A 15,369-nucleotide genomic window follows, 5' to 3' on the forward strand; every position below is an offset into this window, starting at 1 on the left:
CCACATTTTGAGGCATGGTGGCCTAATGAAGACAATCGTAGAAGGACAGGTGGAATGGAAGAAGGGCAAGGGACGGCCCCGAATGAGTTACATAGGACAGGTAATAGAGGATGTAAAAGAGAAGAAATATGTCACTATGAAAAGGCTAGCATGCACTCATGAGTATTATGTGGACTAGAGATGCTCCCACCAGCTCTTCGAGTGATTGGGAGATGTCTGCACTGGGTGGAAGAGATTGGTTCATTTGGTCGTGCACCAAATGGTAACAAAATTTATTTCCAGCCTTGGACTACTATTGGTTCTTGAATACCCTTGGTTGGTATAATGGAAAGGTTATGAGCGATATATAAGTGCAAGACTATAGGAGCATTAGCTAGTGCTTTAGATGAGAATTCGTCCCAAAAAAATTGCCAATACACGAATCTCCTTTGATAGTCACATCTGCTTTTGCATAGTGGTTGACAACAGAAAAAATTGGAGTATCCATTTCAGTTAACAATCATTTCACATGCATTAAAAGTGTGGTTTATATGATGCATGGCTTACATAGTTACACAAACTTCCTTGTGTAAGGTGGATTGGTGGTAGTGCTGCAAGTGGCAATTATTGAAAACTGATTATAATGCGCTACAAGCGACAACAATTCTAGTGGTGAATATGAGAATCCTGTTATGTAATATTCATGCATGAAGCATTCATTCATTTGTGAAGGAAATCCTCGCCACATATGTGCAACATTCAACACAAAAGGGATAAAAATGCTGTTTTTTTAATACCTGAAAAGAAACGTTCTTGCAAAGTTCATTCATACAAACCTCCAAATTTTTGGTTCCGTGAACATTGTATTAATGATAGTAGATATACTGCAGTTCTCAGGTTGAGCCATATAGTGAACGTAGACCTTAACATGATTTCAAAAGAATGTGCTTTGTATGAAGGGAAAAGAGGGGATGTTGAAATTCGAAGGAAGTTTTTGGGTGTGAGAGTTTAATATGCTGGATTATCTTATGATATTTAGGTGAAAAGAGCGAAATATGTGGATTTTGGGAGGTCAGCTGCAAGAATTCCAGCCCTACCTTGGATGGCAAAAAAAAGAGGAAGATGAATCGAATCAGAAATCAATAAATTTATTTTCAATAACAAAACTGAAATAGTTCAGCATGTGTCAATTTATTGAGTAGCATTTTGCCTAAGATCAACCTGTCTTCAAAAATAAAATACAAATGGAGGCACAAACTATGTCACGACCATACACTTGAACACCATAGTGCATGAGACACAATGGCTTAGGTGAGGAATAATAAAGATGAGAGTAATAAGAAGAAAGACACATCAGTTTTATTAAAAATTTATTCACCATGAAAATTCCTTGTCAATGATTAAATATATAATGAACGTTGATCAGTGAAATTATGTAAATACTCCAGTAATTTTTGTTTTAAACCAACTGTAATCAAAATGGCACTTCTAGAAATATGTATGTGTACAGAATCACAGATAGTAAGGACTTGAGTGGTATAGCAGGATAACATTTTAAACTGTCTCATTTCGTATTTCCCAGAGTAATAAATAGCAAAATATCAAGGATTCACTATTGAAAAGTTAACAAAATATAATCTCTATACAACATCCCTCAATGTAATAGGTACATATATTGCAACAACAATAGACATGAATTAATTGCCAAAAGGCAAATTCATACAATTCTACTTGAGAGTAAATTCAATTGACAAGGTCGCAATTCAATAAAATGGCAAAGAGCCATAATTACTTCACCACAAGTTTACCCAAGACAACTCAATGGAGCCAATCAATATCTTTGATGTAGTAGAAAGCCACATGTAACATCTAATAGGAAGGATTTGATCCTATCTCCAAACCTTTGAGAAATCAAATCAATATAAGAGAGTATTCCGAGTTTGATTCAAAACTGAAAATGTTTCTCTGAAGTACTAAAATTGTTTCATGGCTAACTCCAAAATCTCGAACATAAATAACTCTGCACTCTGTGCTTTAACACTATTGTTGGCCTTCTGAAGTAGAATTTTAAGAATAATAAAAAAGTACAGGATAACTAGAGTGCTCTGTAGGCAACAAAAGATGTGACTACAGGCACACATGGAGGGCTAAAAAGCTGCCTTATGATATTTGATGCTCCATAAATTGGCATTTCTACCTTCTTTGGATTGCAAATGAACAATAATATTAATATTTGCTTGCAGCTGAAAGAGATTAGGATTTTAACATGAAATGTATGCTCATCAAAGTCTTCAGTGATACCTTAGCCACACTCCATGAATATTAATTGAAGTGCTCAACAACAACAAAAATTGAAATCGCGAAGATGTTTACATGGCAAGATGTTTATGATCCCATGTGAAAATCGAAATGATTTCTTGATGATGGAGACTGAGCTTTTCTTCAATAACTGCAATATATCTGGCTCACACAGTCTGACTATTTACCCAAAATATGGAACTCACCGTTCATTGCACTCCTTGCCAAGTTGAATGTTAACCATTGAGATAATTCCAAAAGCATGCTGAAACCGTGACCCTAAACGAGGCTCTTATATTCTATCCAAATGCTCAGGCTTCTGCATTCACCGATGATGAAGGAAAACTTAATATTTGATGAAAGGAAAGAGGGGGATGTGGTCATTCATTTTGTTGAGGTAGGTACATGGTTAGATGACAACTTAACCACGGGAACATACATAGATCAGTGAAGCTGAAAATGAGTTTTATGTTCTTCAGAACATCCATATTTTGTTCACAATGTTTATTGAGCACTCATTATTTCAAGGCCATTACTTTAGGAAGAACTTGAGATCATCTTCGTGGATAGCTAACTTTACAATCACAATATTTCGGTGGAAAATAAACTGAAAGAATATTCGGCTCAATTTTGTGTATTCCAATTTTCAGGAGGGATAGTTCTTAAAAATATACTTACATTAAAATTTTAAAGGATGACTCTAACGTTAGAGCGCAGTATGATTATTCATCAGTTGTCAAATATGCTAAATATCCTGAAGAGTATTTTATTCTGCCAATCTTGAAGTTGCTAGTCTGTTCCCAGACCAGAATTTTCATAATCTGGTCATGAACAAATGTCCAAACATGTCAGAGATATATTCCATGCCCTTGGCATCTGGTCAGGCGCAAACATATAGCATTGAGTGGAATGCAGAGCACAATTTGTCATCAAACTACCCAAAATTTAAGGTGCTTATTTCTCATTTTCAGTTTCCTTCAGCTTGATTGAATTGATTCCAATTGTTCAATTACTCACTCCTCAAGCAGGATTTAAAAAAAAGATATGTTTTTGAGGGAATGGAGACCTCCTTAAAACTAACACATAAACATACAAAACTCACGTTGCAAAATATTGCAAAACAAACAACCTCTCCACTCCTATGCACAAACACGCACACGCATACACATTCAAACACATCACATTCACTCCACTTGGCATGAGTATGACATGACCACTATCCTCATTGTGCAATTTGTCCTAGAAAATAACACATGTCTTTGAGTTTCCATTGCCAAGAGAAACACAGTTTGTACCACCAGACCCACACCTGTTGCGAAAATGTCCCGACACACAGTTTTCCTTCTTGTTCTTCCCTTTCTTAGACGTCTCATTCCCATTCGACTCAGCCTTTAATTTCTCTGCCTCCAATTTAGCAGCCTCCTCTTCGGCATTCCTGAGGTACCTATGTAGAAGAGGTCATATGTAATCACTTAATTAGACAAATATGTACATAGTTCATAAAGCATGAGTTGGAGTAACATAACAACACACAGCAGGGCTAAATATCCATTCCCTAGTTCGACTTCATTGTGACACACTGGTGGGTCACATCCAGGTTCATCTTTCACACAATACTCAAAGCACTGAAGGAACAAGTGACTTTGTACGCAGTCACGCGCACGGGTGCAAAGTTAAATACACCAAAGGATGAAGTTCGCCGTGAAAAAATATTTGACTTAGCCGGGATTCGAACCCGGATCTCCCGATTGCCGGTCAGGTGTGCTACCAGTTACACCACCAAGCCATCTTCTCAGAGCGAACTTCGGGATGGGTTTTATGGGACATCTTGTTCGGTAAAACCCATCCCGAAGTTCGCTCTGAGAAGATGGCTTGGTGGTGTAACTGGTAGCACACCTGACCGGCAATCGGGAGATCCGGGTTCGAATCCCGGCTAAGTCAAATATTTTTTCACGGCGAACTTCATCCTTTGGTGTATTTCACACAATACCAACAGCAGGCACTGCACTCCTACCAATGGGAACAGAAAAATGGGGGAATTGGAAGAGTGAGGGCGTAGCCTAATAACGACATCTGGATGTCCCTATGACACACGTGAGAAGCCATGGAACTTCCTCTGAGTACCTCTCTAGTACATCACATTCAAGGACATTGGGATATCCTTGAGATGAGCAATCCTGCCATTGCAGGAAAGGAGGGTGGTAACCATTGGTTGAAGTGGCATGCAACATGTGGGGTCGGACTCCGTGTCATAACGATAAAATTGTTCATGTTTACAAGTGTTAAGTCCATGAATCAAACAGTATGTTGAGCACTATTGTGATACATAATTAAGGTTAAATGAAGTAATACTATTTGAGAATTTACTACAGTTATGCTGTACCAATCTTCGAAAGTGGTGATGAAACTAATCTGTACAACTACAGACCAATTGTAAGTCTGTGATAACAAGAGGTGGGCAAAACAATTCATTTTGATGAACCCTTCACTTTGATCCTGTTCAGTAAAAAGAACAGTTCAAAATATCTGTTCCTGTCAAACAGTCAGGGTCATTCAGGTAGAAAATACCATTTCTCGGGCGTTTAGGGTACATGTATGAAAGCTTAGTATGGTATCATACGGTTTGTGCAGCGTTGAGCCACCCATGACTTCATGGGTTCTCTCTCTCTCTCTCTCTTGTCGAAGGGAGATGAGAGATCTGTGTGGGGGATGGACCCACCACTAACTCTCTGAATATATGTGCTTTTGCTGTTCAAACAGAGGTACCCACTGTCGACCCTAGAAAGGTGGGATATAAAAGGAGTGTTAGACCCCAATCGGGGGATTTTTGGAGATGTATTCCTGGTACGAGGACGACCTGGAGTCCGTTGGAGAGGGAGAGGGAACGAAGCTGCTTCCACAAGAATACAGCACCATCACGAGGTACCGTCCAAACTACTCCTTCCATTCCTTTCCTTGAGCCCCACATTGGTCTCTAACGCCCAATTCTGTTACGCTGTGTATTTCGTTAGTTAATTAAACTGGTGCCAATAAGAAATTCCTATGAGTTATTTTTTCAATGCTACCAATGACCTCCTTCCACATCGCGTTTCAGCATGATATAGTAATTTCAATCAAATTCTGTCCCAGGCCTTACATTGGTTATCCATGTGCAGGAATATATCTGCTGTTCACTTGTAGTACAGGCCAGAATTAATATTTATCAACTCAGCGTCTGATGTTATTTGTGTATCTAGCACTATAAAAGTTTATAAATACTCCTCTTATGAACAATGTAGCGTTCAAATCATTGCGTGCTATCACCAAAAGGCAGCACTGCTTGGAGGGAGACAGGTGGAGGACCCTTGGCGCCAGCAGGGTAACGGTACCCTGGTGATTTGGTGCCCTTCTCCTGGAGTAGCATCGCTGAGCCCACGCGAGAGAGACCTGCGAAGCCGTAGCGCAGAACTGTAACTGAATCTGCAGACATCACGATTCACCATTCCCTAAGTGCGACTCAACTGTACTCGTGACGAAATAAATTTATATTTTGTTCATTGTTACATAGGGCGTAGTTATTTCGCAAGAAATAACCCTTAGAGACCCTAAAGTGGTGATTACGCCGACGTGACAGTTTAAGGACCATGTGAGTGCTAACGTATTGACTGTGTTGTATATTGTTTGTGTGTTGTGATCGTGATGGCCGACTCTGAAACCCTTCTTGAACGTATTTCTGTGCGGGGGCCCCCATTTTGGCCCGAAGACCCCGCAGTGTGATTTGCGCAGGTCAAGGGGCAGTTTCACCTGAGCAGCATCACGCAGGATGCCACTAAGTTTTACTATATCATGTCCCAGTTGGACCAAAAGTACGCCATGGAGGTGGTTGATATAATTATTTTACCCCCGCAGAAGGAAAATATATGCGGTTGGAGGAGGAGCTGATACGCCGTCTCACGGCCTCACGGGAGCAGCGGATTCGGCAGCTCCTTGAGCACGACGAGATTGGGGATCGCAAACCCTCTTAATTTTTGCGTCATCTCCGATCCCTCGCCGACACATCGATCCCGGATACATTTCTGCGGATGCTATGGCTCAATCGGCTGCCCGCCCATGTCCACTCCATCCTAACGGTAGAGCAGGATGCTGATTTGAATACCCTCACTGCCTTGGCGGACAGGGTACATGATGTCACGCCAATGCCTCAGGTAGCCAGCACTTCCGCCAACGACGCAGTGCTTAATGTGTGACGCAGTGAATTGATTCCTCTTGCTTATGCATCAACTTTAATAATTTGCACGTAATATAACCATTATGTCTATTTAACTAGTTTCATAAATGGCTAACATCTATGGTATTGTATGCACATGCCCAACTACCAGTTCTTGGTGCTCCTAATTTCTGATTAATCTGTAACCACCAGGACGTCAGACTGAAGCTAGTGCCTGACAGAGCCACCTGGGATGGACCATCCAAGTGGCGACAATCATTTTTTTCTAAATTAGGCTATTCAACCTCATTCTGAGTGACCTCACCAAGTGGATTGTGCAAAACATTCATGGTATTTGTGTCGATGAGTTTTTTCTGACCATGAGTGGTCGGTCGCCCGAGTTGCAGATGGTCAACCATTTCCTGAGTTGCCATTTCCAGTCTAGCAAGAGTGGAACCCACAGGGGCATTGGACACTGCTCTTGAGCTAAATAAATTCCACCAATGAGTTAAACGCAATTTTAAGTTGCACCACACATAGGTATGTACCACACAGCATATATTAGACACAACAAAATTTACGTATTTTGTGGGTTGTCACCAAAAGGTCACAACAGCCACAAAATGAATAAAAAACAGTAAATTGAACAACGTGATAGCGAGAGGTTGGATGTGACCAACCAATGGGCTCAACCTTGACAACATTTTTATGGTCACTGAGCTAGGGGCACTAGAATAATCATATTCCTAAGGGTAGTGTGAATTTCTCTAGCATTTCGGTTATCTGCAATATACTATTAACATATTAATCCACTGACTTCCAATATTTTCATAAGTATACTCTTACAGATACATTTAACTTCTTATATGGTTTTTGTTGACAGCATACTCATTGGAATGCAGCAAACACATACTTTTTTTACCTACTTCACATCACTGTCCAACCAGTGTGGAATAATGCAACAAATGTATTAGATGAAATTGGAAATTGAGGGGGAAAAAAAACAAAATAATGTCCACTGTCTTTGCACCAGTGAGCATTAAAAAATTTTGGATTAAATTTCATAATTTTCAAATTCAATTTCAAATCCAAAAGTCCACCACTTTTCCTCCACCTACTCGAGCAAACATTCAAAATAACAATAAAGGTATGAGAATAGTTGAATGTGGTTGACAAACTTACATGTGGACAACAATGCGGTAGGCCCCAATGAGAGGGCTCCTTGCACCGTTTGTGGCATGCTCAATGAGCATGACTTCAGCGACGCCCAGCTCTTCCAAACGCTCTCTTGCCTTCGCCTCAAGGGCCGGAATCTTCACATCTGTGGTCTCCGAGTCAGGAATTACAGTTGGAGTGGACCAAAATTCTGGACCTCCTGCGGTAGGAATCTCTGTTCCTGACAGCCAGCGTGAGGAACAGATGCGTTCAATTGTCATCCTATCCTTGGGAGATTTCTCCAGCATCCCCCTGATGAGATCCAGACATGGCTTGCTAACTCCATCAGGATCAGAAAAGGATCCATCCAATATTTTCTCCTGCAATGAAAAGCAAGATTACGTACATGATCATTACAAGATTGGGCAATGGCAGTTATTTGATGAATGAAAACAAAATAACATGCTTAATTTGCTGTACCACGGTTGTGATCATTGACCAAGGCAGTAGGGAGAGACTAGAGGCTCAAGCCCCCCTGGAAATTTTGGAGATATGCTTTTCAGAGTACCTCCTACACCAGAATACTGATGTCATTGTATAACAGAATGACATAATGGCATCAGATCAATTGATATGCAATCAGACCCTGATATAACATAACGGTGTCAAAACCATGGTCAGTGATAATAAGTATTGAGATTGGAACATACAAAGTGAATTTTATTCCCCAGTAAAACTACTCTAAAACTAAAAATATTTTGGCCATAATCTTGTCATGCAGTGAGTGAATCTCTATTGAATCGTTACGATTACTCTCCAAACTAATTTAAGGGACTCACTCGCACTGTGAATCAACCCAGGGGATGGTTGGGAGAGATGAGGGTCAAGCTCATCACAGACTAAGCCACTAGCCAAGGGGAATTGGTCAAATCATTAAAGTACATAATCAAATGATGTAAAATAAAAATAAACAACAACTGTAGGGTTTAAATAGTCAGCTATCCTAAAATGGAGACTTAATCTATATATATATAAAAGAAAGTCGAAAATCGTGTTAGTTAGAACACTTATAACTCGAGAACGGCTGCACCGATTTCAATGAGATTTGGTTCTTTGGATTTGTCTCAGGCGGGGTTAACATATAGGGCATTAAAAAAAGGATAATTTCACAAAAAAAATCATCTCTTTCCTATGGACATGCTTTTAGGAGTTATAGTAACACAACAATTGATAAGTCGGTCAAAACTACAAATTAAATAATTTGTTTTGTTTTTACCACTTTAATAACTGATTTTGGTAACAATATAACATTTTAATCACTAAATATATTCAAAATATTAATTAAATTGAAATTAGATTTAAAAAATTTAATTCGAGCTGATTGTAAGCCCAGCCGTGGCCCAGCTCAAGTTGACACTTCACTACCGTGTTTGTAAACAAATCTACAAGCAATTGTTGACAAACTGTAATGTCCGTGTTCCTGTCGAGGAATCGAGTAGTTTTAACTCATTTCCTTGGAATGATTGCAAATTAGTTTCAGCGGAAGGTGAGCTCATCAACAAAGAGTTCCAGAATATGATTGATCACCAAAAGAATCAAAGATGGTTGATTTAGCGAGCAAGAACGATAATGGATGACTAAAACGAGGTAAATTCAAATAGTTCGTACTCTGCATGGATTCGAATCTTTTAAATGTGTAACAAACGAAGACGAAATCACCAACTATCTATCTGAATATTTTAAGTCCTTGGACGTACCTGGCTTACCAAGGCACGATTTACAGAAAAATGTAGTTTCTGTGCTCATGATCTTTCGAAGCCTAAACCAACCATAACTATCCAACGGAACGTGTTTGATCATTAAAAAAATTGGTGATGAATGTGATTCACGCAACTTTACTCAAAGGAAAATTCAAAGGTTAGGAAGTCCTCATTCCGTAGATTCCATGATCTCAACTCATATGCCCTTTTGAGCTTAAACGTATTCAATTTACAATTCGTGTTGCATTCGTGATAACGATTAAAAAATCGCATGGTCATTCTTTCAGTTTTTGTATTGTTTGTGCTCATGTGCTAATGAAAACCCATGATTTTCTCATGGTCAATTTAGCGTGCTATGTTCACGAGTCGATAAACCATCCTCTGTATTTCTTCCTTCGCTTCAAGTGCGCAGCTAGGATAGGGGGTTTTGGGCGCAGCTAATACCACGGGTCTGTAGGGTATAGAAAACTCGCTAAGGTAAGCGGGAAGTGTGGGGGCACTTCCCCCAGACATTTTTTAAGATAAATGGTTCAAAATAGTGGGTTTTGTGGCCGTGTGAATAGATAAATATGTTTTGTTTGTTAGTCATCCGTCCCCCAAATATTAATAACAAAATCTTTCATAAAAAAATTCTTTAAGCTCTTGGGGGGGGGGGGGGGGGGTTTATCCCCCAAAACCTCCCCTCGCTGCGTCACTGCTTTGCTTCACTATATTTATTTAGCTTCATCCGCTTCATCTTGCGCCTGATAACAAAACAAAAACTGTTGTTTCTCAGAAGGTGCTTGACGCAAGGCATTAAACCCGAATGTGTAGGGCTCACCGTGGTGCGTTACGCATGCAGTACGTTTACGCAGTGCATTTTTTCCAAACAGAGATACTAAAACTGGCGCGCCTTAAGTCATTTAATGCGAATGCTGCTTCATAGGGGCTTTTCTTGCACGATTTTGAGCATCAGTCAAGCGTTGGTCTGGGGTCGTGTCAACCTGCCCCTGAATGGGCCAAGTGTATGCAACAGACTTGGACCTAAAAACATTTTTTTACAGCTAATAACGCAAATAGCCAACAACTGAATGCGTATAATTTTTATTTCATGAACTGCTTTATTAAACCACAATGCCCAAAATTTCTTAAGCTAAAACGTAAAAAAATTTGTTGAAAAAAATCCGCGTAAACGTGCTCCGATTCACCCTATGTAGATTCAATAAAGAAAATGTCTTTCTGACAAGCAATTTTGGTACTCATTTACGTAGTTTTATTGAATTTGTATCCTTATTTTATTATAATAAATTAAACATGATTAAAAACGATACAGCCGCTCTTGATTTATAAATGGTGTAAGTAAACTGTAAGTTCATTGATTGTTAGGCGGTACGAAGTTCGCCGGGTCAGCTAGTTTACTTATAAAGTGATTAAAAACGGCAAAATAGTATAGAAATTGTGACTAGGCATCGACTTTTGATCATATATCTCTCTAGCTACTCACTTTGCAACAACTAAAATGAAAGTGACTGATGATGAGCCATGATGCTAGCAAAACGATAAGATCATATCAATATATCAATCTACTAAATACTCCACAGTGAGCATGTTAAGGTGTCCATGAATGATTAGAAAATAATGACACAATATTATTGCATAGGTATCTCATAAAAATGAAAGTAATATTGTAGCCTTAAGCATATTTTTTTCCTATGAGTCCTCTCACAAAGACATTCTTGATAGGGTATGTTAGATCACATGTAGAAAATATGCACCTTTCCTACAAAATAGTAACATATAGTTATGCTTCAAGTTGCAGGGGATTGTGAGTATCAAGTACACAAAAACATTGTAAAAAAGTCAACCAGCAAACTCATGCATCAAACTTATTAATTATTATATTCAAATGCTCTCTGATTTTGGGATCATTGAAGGATATTTATAATCACAAAGAACTTTAAAATCAATTAACAAAAGGTAAAATTCTGAGCGCATTAAAAATAATAGATGAGCAAAACAACATCATCATAATTAATAATACTTGACAGGTTCTCCTTATATATTTTATTTAACAATTCAATTTCATTAGTGCATATCTCCTGACACTAATGACGCCATATTACTCGCACTATTGCCATCTATTTCCACGCCTTACTCATTTCCAACGTATGCTATCATCTTGAAATTTTAAGGACAAGAGGAGTAGACCATTGTTAACATTTGCTTGTACATATATCATACATATACATGGACATTTTACCTCAATATAGGTATTCTCAAACACAAAATTTTAAGATGATAGAACTAGTTTTAAAATAGGTATATGTCAGGCCATCAGGAAGAGAATTGCATTATCAAAGGAGGCATTCATGAACAGGAAGGAGCTCATGAGATGTTCGCTATGTAAGAATTTAAAGAAAAGGTTAGTGAAGAGTCTGATCTGGAGTGTAGCGCTTTGCTGTGCAGAAACGTGGGCACTTAGGAAGGAGGACGAGAGAAGACTCGAGGCATTCGAGATGTGGGTGTGGCGAAGAATGGAGAAGGTGAAGTGGACGGAGAGGAGGAACTACGAAGTGCTGGACATGGTGGGTGAGGAGAGGCAGCTTTTAGATGAGATATGGAGGAGACAGAAGGTATGGATGGGGCGAGTACTTAGCAGGAAGGGGATGTTGAAAAAAACGTTAGAGAGTAGAATGTTGAGTAAACGTGGGAGAGGAAGGAAAAGAATAGGGTTTTTAGATAGAATGAAAGGGAGTAGGTCTTATGGTGCATTGAAGAGGGAAGAGCTTGATGGAAGGGGAGGTCCCACAATCTTCTTTAGTACGCCATGGAAATCTGACTCAATCGGTAAAATACTTCAATAATAATAAGTAATAATGTGTTAGGGAAAACGACAAAACACAATCGTCGAATGGAAGTGATGAGTCCCCTTAAGCTTCCCTTGGTGCCAAATATTTACAATGGGTAATGTGGATAGTACAATAATTAAATTAAATACTTGTGTATTTAAAGGGATACAAAAAGGCTTTCAAAACAAAATAAGAACATGATATGTATACGCTTGAAATATGTTTCACAGCACAATAGGTACCTTGAGAGCAACAACTGTGGAAGCACGAAATGGAAGAGCTGCAGAGACAATGAAGTGGAGGAGTACACCAAGGGCCCAGACATCCACTTGGGGCCCTGTGTACGATGAGTCCCGGAATAATTCAGGAGCAGCATATGGTGGGGAGCCACAGAAGGTGGTTAACTTGCTATCCTTTGCTGACTGAACCCGTGTGCTGAAGCCCAAGTCACCAACCTTCACAGTCCCATTGCTTGCTAGGAACACGTTCTCGGCCTTAATATCCCTATGAATTATGTTCTGCTTATGCTGCAACACAAAAGGAAGGAAGTTTTAAGTATGAAGTAAATCATGAAAGAGTGGAATACACAACATGATTTTTGCTTACAAAAAAAGAAATAGTTTAAAAAGTTTGCATTAAGAGTGCAGCAGTCAAAGAAATTGGCATGTCAGTAAATCTGCCATTTGTGTTGAATGTATGTACATAAGAGTGAGAGTAAGGCGTATAAAGTTTTAGATGTTATGACGTCTCATTCAGAATAGGAATGAGATATGTTTGCCTTTTAAAATCCAGAAGTGCACGCACAGAAGTCACAAAAGCAACTTTCCCACAACTTACATTTTACTCAATCATTTCTCCTCACATAATTCCAAGTGATGTACCACGGCCAAACTGGCCAATTCAAATCGATTTTTTTCAATAAATGGCACTCACCATATGTTGTACAGCACCAACAACCTGAGCAAATACTTTCTTGGCCTCTGGTTCTGGGAGCTGCCCTTCAGCTGTGATGTGTGCAAACAGCTCTCCGCCACTGGCATATTCCATCACCAAGTGTATCCTGCCAAGCGTCTCTATTACCTCATATAGCCTGAAGTCGGGAGAAAAGAGGGGAATGTTTTTAAAGATGGCAAACATTCCATTTATTTTTCTTAGTTATCACCTTCCATCATATAATTTGAAACACACAAGTTGATCAAAAATGAGTTGATGAGTTACAAAATAATTTATGCCACATAAAAAGACAACCTATCAGCAGAGGTGTGGATAATTTTTTTAAATGATAGGAAGATTATATGGCTATACGTAATTGTTTTTCTGTTTATTGCCACAGACATTCATAATGAAAAATGTAGAATGATACATTAAAAATATTTATCATGAATGAAGGTGAGAGGAATAGAAATTGTGAATCATAATTATACTGTTGATGAGTCGTAGAATGGAAAAATAATAGCAAGTATGTAGTCAGTTACTCTTCAATTTGTCATATTTGTCCATGACTGTATATTAGGTAATGTTTTGATGCATATTTTCTCGCCTGGAAGAATTCTGTTAAACTCTGGCCGCAATCCCTATTTTGGCATCCACGAAATCAGATCACGTTAGGTGGTCAATACCTTTCCCACTAGACAGTAGCAGATACAGAAAAATCTGAAGGGCGCAATATATACCTTGAGATGCCTTTACTTTTATCGTAATAAAAATTTATCGAGACAGCTAAGATCGTTCATGCAATGGAGGAAATGAGAGAAACCCAATGTCACCACTAGGCTGTTCTCAATCAAAGGTGTCACAGGTCACTTTAAATGCCTCACTCATTAGAGGGAGCGCCATTTTTATTACCTAAAGTGCCCTCTTCCAGCAACTAAGCAGGCATTGGGATAGACAGGCACTTTCAATACATTCTCCACCACCAGGATATAAACTTGCACCTTGGGATGAACATCCAGCACTCCATATTCCCCAATGAGCCAATTTGGCTCTATTGCTTATTTTTCCTACTCGTGTTTCAATATCTCCAGTCTGCAACATTCTAAATATTCTCCAGGAGGGCCGTATTTATTATCTCCAAAACCCTATGCTTGGCCTGACATGCGGAACTCCTCCACCATGAATTCAGGGGTACGGCATGCCAGGGTCGTAAGTGGGAGGCCCCTAAGAGGGTCGTAAGTGGGAGGCCCCTAAGAGGGTCGTAAGTGGGAGGCCCCTAAGAGGGTCGTAAGTGGGAGGCCCCTAAGAGGGTCGTAAGTGGGAGGCCCCTAAGCTAGCCTACGCACAGAGTGCTTTTTGTTTTATTAGCCCTTTATTCGACCCTGTCACATATTTTAACTTCTCTTGGATACAATGCAAGACATTGCATTAGAGCACAGCTTACGCAAGAGTTTGTAAAAATGTGCCATTTGAAAGATTTCCGCCCAGGACTGCGGTCTTCTTTGACCACTCCCCGAGTAATAATCACTCAGTTCTGCTCAGTAATAATCATATGACCAAATGACATGCGCATGGATTCCAGTTCAAATTTCCATGCGCATATCACGGATTTTTAATTTGAATAGGGCTCATAATGGCTTCACACATTGAGGGTTTTTCGCCATTTGACAGGAATACGATCAAATACCCATAAAATTTCATACCCATAACAATGAGAAATTTTTAACTTTACAGTTAATTCTGTGTTATAATATGCGGTAAAAAAAACTTTCATAAGCAACGATGTTGTTGCATACTAAAGATATCACAACCGAAACACATTAATGGACCAGTAAAAATTTGAGGTTATCAGTTGAACGACCATGATATTTAAGCATTAGTCCGCAAAAACATTTTTTTTATCATATAGAAATTAAAAGATGGCAATGAAAATTCCTCTTGAAGGAGAGGTTCATGACCTCATTAATTAGGAGGCTTATTTGAAGAGACGGCATCACCCAACTACTCGTCTTAAGAGCCGTATCACTCGTTCAAAACGAACTCGATAATCGTGAAATTTTCAAGTTATGTAAATAAGACCCTTTTCAACATTTTCCTTAATCTCGAATTCGGAAAATTTTCTTTAGTTTTGTCTCAGATTTAATGTTTTATATTTGAGATCAAGACAGAGAAGGGTGGGGTGGGGAAGTCGGGGAATTCAATCCCCCTGAAACGCTTGAGAGATACGGCT

General features: G+C 39.2%; 1 protein-coding gene across 3 annotated transcripts in view; it reads right to left on the bottom strand.

Annotated features, from left to right (window-relative positions):
• Positions 1-1,332: 1,332 nt before the first annotated feature.
• LOC124166612 (serine/threonine-protein kinase NIM1) overlaps positions 1,333-15,369 on the bottom strand; it is a 167,512-nt gene continuing 153,475 nt past the window's right edge. For 2 of the 3 annotated variants that reach the window (XM_046544207.1, XM_046544208.1), the window contains 4 exons: positions 13,140-13,296; positions 12,449-12,733; positions 7,646-7,998; positions 1,333-3,721 (listed from right to left, as the gene is read on the bottom strand). In XM_046544207.1, the coding sequence (XP_046400163.1) occupies positions 3,517-3,721; positions 7,646-7,998; positions 12,449-12,733; positions 13,140-13,296 (1,000 nt within the window). In that variant the 3' untranslated portion in view covers positions 1,333-3,516. The remainder of the gene's footprint in view (positions 3,722-7,645; positions 7,999-12,448; positions 12,734-13,139; positions 13,297-15,369) is intronic. The other variant, XM_046544209.1, reaches the window with a different exon arrangement.

Source organism: Ischnura elegans, chromosome 10 (assembly GCF_921293095.1).
Source record: "Ischnura elegans chromosome 10, ioIscEleg1.1, whole genome shotgun sequence".
Classification (NCBI taxonomy): domain Eukaryota; kingdom Metazoa; phylum Arthropoda; class Insecta; order Odonata; family Coenagrionidae; genus Ischnura; species Ischnura elegans.